This window comes from Sipha flava, unplaced genomic scaffold, assembly GCF_003268045.1.
Source record: "Sipha flava isolate LNK unplaced genomic scaffold, YSA_version1 17129_pilon_pilon, whole genome shotgun sequence".
NCBI lineage: Eukaryota > Metazoa > Arthropoda > Insecta > Hemiptera > Aphididae > Sipha > Sipha flava.
The window spans coordinates 2,031-5,388 of record NW_020271912.1 but is presented as its reverse complement, the minus strand read 5'-3'; the positions used below and the strand labels follow the sequence as shown (position 1 = coordinate 5,388).

Here is a 3,358-nt window from a genome sequence, read left to right as displayed (position 1 = left end):
TGTTTTAAATATGCTATTTTATCAAAATTTAATAAAAATTTAAATAAATCGAAATTCAGTAAAAAAATGTTTAGTTTTTTAGAAAAAAATAGTGGTCTTAATTTTAACTGTATAAATTTTCCTACACCGCTAAAACAAATAACCAAATTTGAAAAAATCAATAATGTAACTGTTAATGTTTATAGTGCTGACGATAGCGGTCTCATTTATCCCCTTCGTGTTAGTAAAAATGAAAAGTCAGACCATTTTGATTTGTTTTTCTCAAGTAATGAAAAATCATCACATTATAGTTTTATACATAATTTTTCACGTTTAATCCGTGCCCAACGAACTAAACACTCATCTAAATTAATAATTTGCAAACGATGTTTTACTACTTTTAGTAATAGGCCAAATAAAAATAAACCTTGGGGTCTACTTGGTCTCGATCGTCATAAATTGGTTTGTGAAAATCGTGAGTTATGTGCACCAGTTATGGTAGAGCCACATGATGATGAATTTATTAAGTTTTCTCATTTTAATCGCGCGGATCGAATACCAATTGTGATTTATGCAGATTTTGAATGTTTATTGGTTCCAGTTAAAGATCAAACAAAAACAAAAACTATGATAACACATCATCATAAGCCTATGAGTTATGGTTTTTACGTAAAAATTTCTAACGATCTTGGGCTTGAAAAATTAGTTAATCAATTTAAAATTCCTACAAAACCAGTAATTTATAGAGGAAAAAACGCTGCAAAAAAATTTATGTCATCAATAGTTGATGTTTCGATGAAAATTAGTAATTTATATAAAACTAATTACGGTATGATAAAATTAACAAAGGCGGAAGAAATTGAGTATAAACACGCAACAACTTGTCACCATTGTTCAAAAACGTTTGACCATATTTCTATAAAAAAAGTGCGAGATCACTCTCATTTAACAGGTAAATATTTATGACCGCTTTGTGTTGAGTGTAATTTTTTGGCACAAAGTTCCTCGTTTGTTCCTGTTTATTTCCACAATTTATCATATGATAGTCATTTCATTATACATGAACTCGGTTACGATGATATGAATATTGACGTTATTCCAAATTCATGTGAAAAATATATTACTTTTAGCAAACAAATTAAAGATGGTTTTTATGTAAAGTTTGTAGACACATTTAGATTTATGTCTGAATCGTTAGCTAATTTAACTAATAATTTAGCTAAAGATAAATCAAAATTCCGTGAAACTAAAAAATATTTTTCCAATAATAATTTAAATTTAGTTATTCGTAAAGGAGTTTTTCCTTATGAGTATATCAATTGTTGGGAAAAACTTAACGAAACTTCCTTACCACCGAAATCTAAGTTTTATAACTCATTAACAGATGATCATATTTCTAAAAAAGATTATATTCATGCATGCGAAGTTTGGAAAAAATTTAATATAAAAACGATAGGTGAATATAGTGATTTATATTTATTAACAGACATTTTACTGTTGTCCGATGTCTTCGAAAATTTCCGTGACATTTGTTTAAAAACATTTAATTTGGATGCATCGTATTATTTAACTGCACCAAGTTTCGCTTTTGACGCAATGCTGCGATTTACAAAAGTCGAACTCGAGAGGTTAAAAGACTACACCATGTTATTAATGATTGAGGACGGAATTCGAGGAGGTATTTGCCAGTCAGTGAGACGATATGCTAAAGCAAATTTGCCGAATGTGGACGGGTATGATGAAGAAAAACCTAATGTATATTTATCCTATTTTGATTGTGTAAATTTATATGGGAAATCAATGCTTGCTAGTTTACCATATAAAGACTTTGAATGGTATAGTGATTTTTCATTAAATATTATGATGATAGACGATAATGGTCCGTATGGGTTTATATTAGAAGTAGACGTGGATTATCCTGAAAACATTCATGATGCACATAGTGATTTACCATTTTTACCACAAAATTCGTGTCCACCTAATTCAAAAGTTAAAAAGCTTCTTACGACTTTACATCATAAAAAAAATTATGTGGCACATTATAGAACATTAAAACAAGCGGTGAATAATGGGTTAAAAATAATTAAAATACATAGAGTAATTAGATTTAAGCAATCAAAATGGATGTTACCATACGTAATGAAATGTACAAGTATGAGAGTGAAGGCCAATAACGAATTTGAACATCAATTTTGGAAATTGATGGTAAATAGCGTTTACGGAAAATGTATGGAGAATCCACGGAAAAGAATGGAAATAAAATTAGTTACAAGCGACAAAATGGCTTGTAGATATCTCATAAAACCAAATTTTAAAGATCGCACAATTTACTCTAATAACCTTATGGCGATTCATATGTTTAAAGGAAAAATTAAATTTGATAAACCTATTTACGTTGGTTTAACAATTTTAGATATTTCAAAAACTATAATTTATGATTTTCATTATAATATAATGAAAAATAAATATGATAAAAATATATCATTGATTTATACTGACACAGATTCATTACTATACCGCATAAAAACAAATGATTTTTTCAATGATTTAAAATATGATTTACTAAAACATTTCGACACCTCCAATTATCCGCATAATCATTCTTGTTTCAATTCTAATAATGAAAGCATACCTGGTTATTTCAAAGATGAATTAAAAAGTGGAATAATGACCGAATTTGTATCGTTGCGCTCTAAATTGTATGCTTACACAGTGAACGGTGATGAATATAAAAGAGCGAAAGGTGTTAAAAAATATATTGTGAAAAAACAGATGCCTTTGACAATTATAAAAATATTTTATATTCATTTATAAATCAAAACGAAAATAATACTGTAGGAGGTGATAGTAGTAAGATAATAGAGAATCATAACATAAATTTAATTCAATCAACCAAACATCAAGTGTATTCAAAATCTGTAAGTAAAGTCGTTTTAAGTGCAAATGACGACAAGAGAGTTATATTAAAAGGAGGTGTTTGTACGCTTCCATATGGGCATTATAAATTAAAAAATACTTAGTTATTATGATAATATAAAATTTAATTATCTATATAGCTGACACCGAAATGAAAATAAAATAACACATATGTAAATTACATTTTTACTTTTTATTATTTGAAAATATTAGATTTACATTTTATTAAGATTATGAAATTTTAACATAGATTTATTCATTTTATTGTATAATATTTTAATTGTATAATCATCTTGTGTTATAAATAATTCGTTCGAATTATTTTACAATATCTGATGATGATATCCACGAGTTATGTGACGAATCAAAACCAAGCCATGATACATAAGATTTATTTTTCTGTTTTTTTATAATATTATTAATAAGAAATGTATTGGGGTAACAGGTTTTTTTTATTTCTTCA

At 27.2% G+C, this 3,358-nt stretch overlaps 1 protein-coding gene across 1 annotated transcript; it reads left to right on the top strand.

The window, feature by feature from the left end:
* Positions 1-981: 981 nt before the first annotated feature.
* LOC112679938 lies at positions 982-2,999 on the top strand. The gene is made up of 3 exons (XM_025549889.1): positions 982-2,377; positions 2,483-2,722; positions 2,818-2,999. Exons 1-3 carry the CDS (start codon positions 1,060-1,062, stop codon positions 2,997-2,999), a joined length of 1,740 nt encoding a protein of 579 aa, XP_025405674.1. The 5' UTR covers positions 982-1,059.
* Positions 3,000-3,358: the final 359 nt, after the last annotated feature.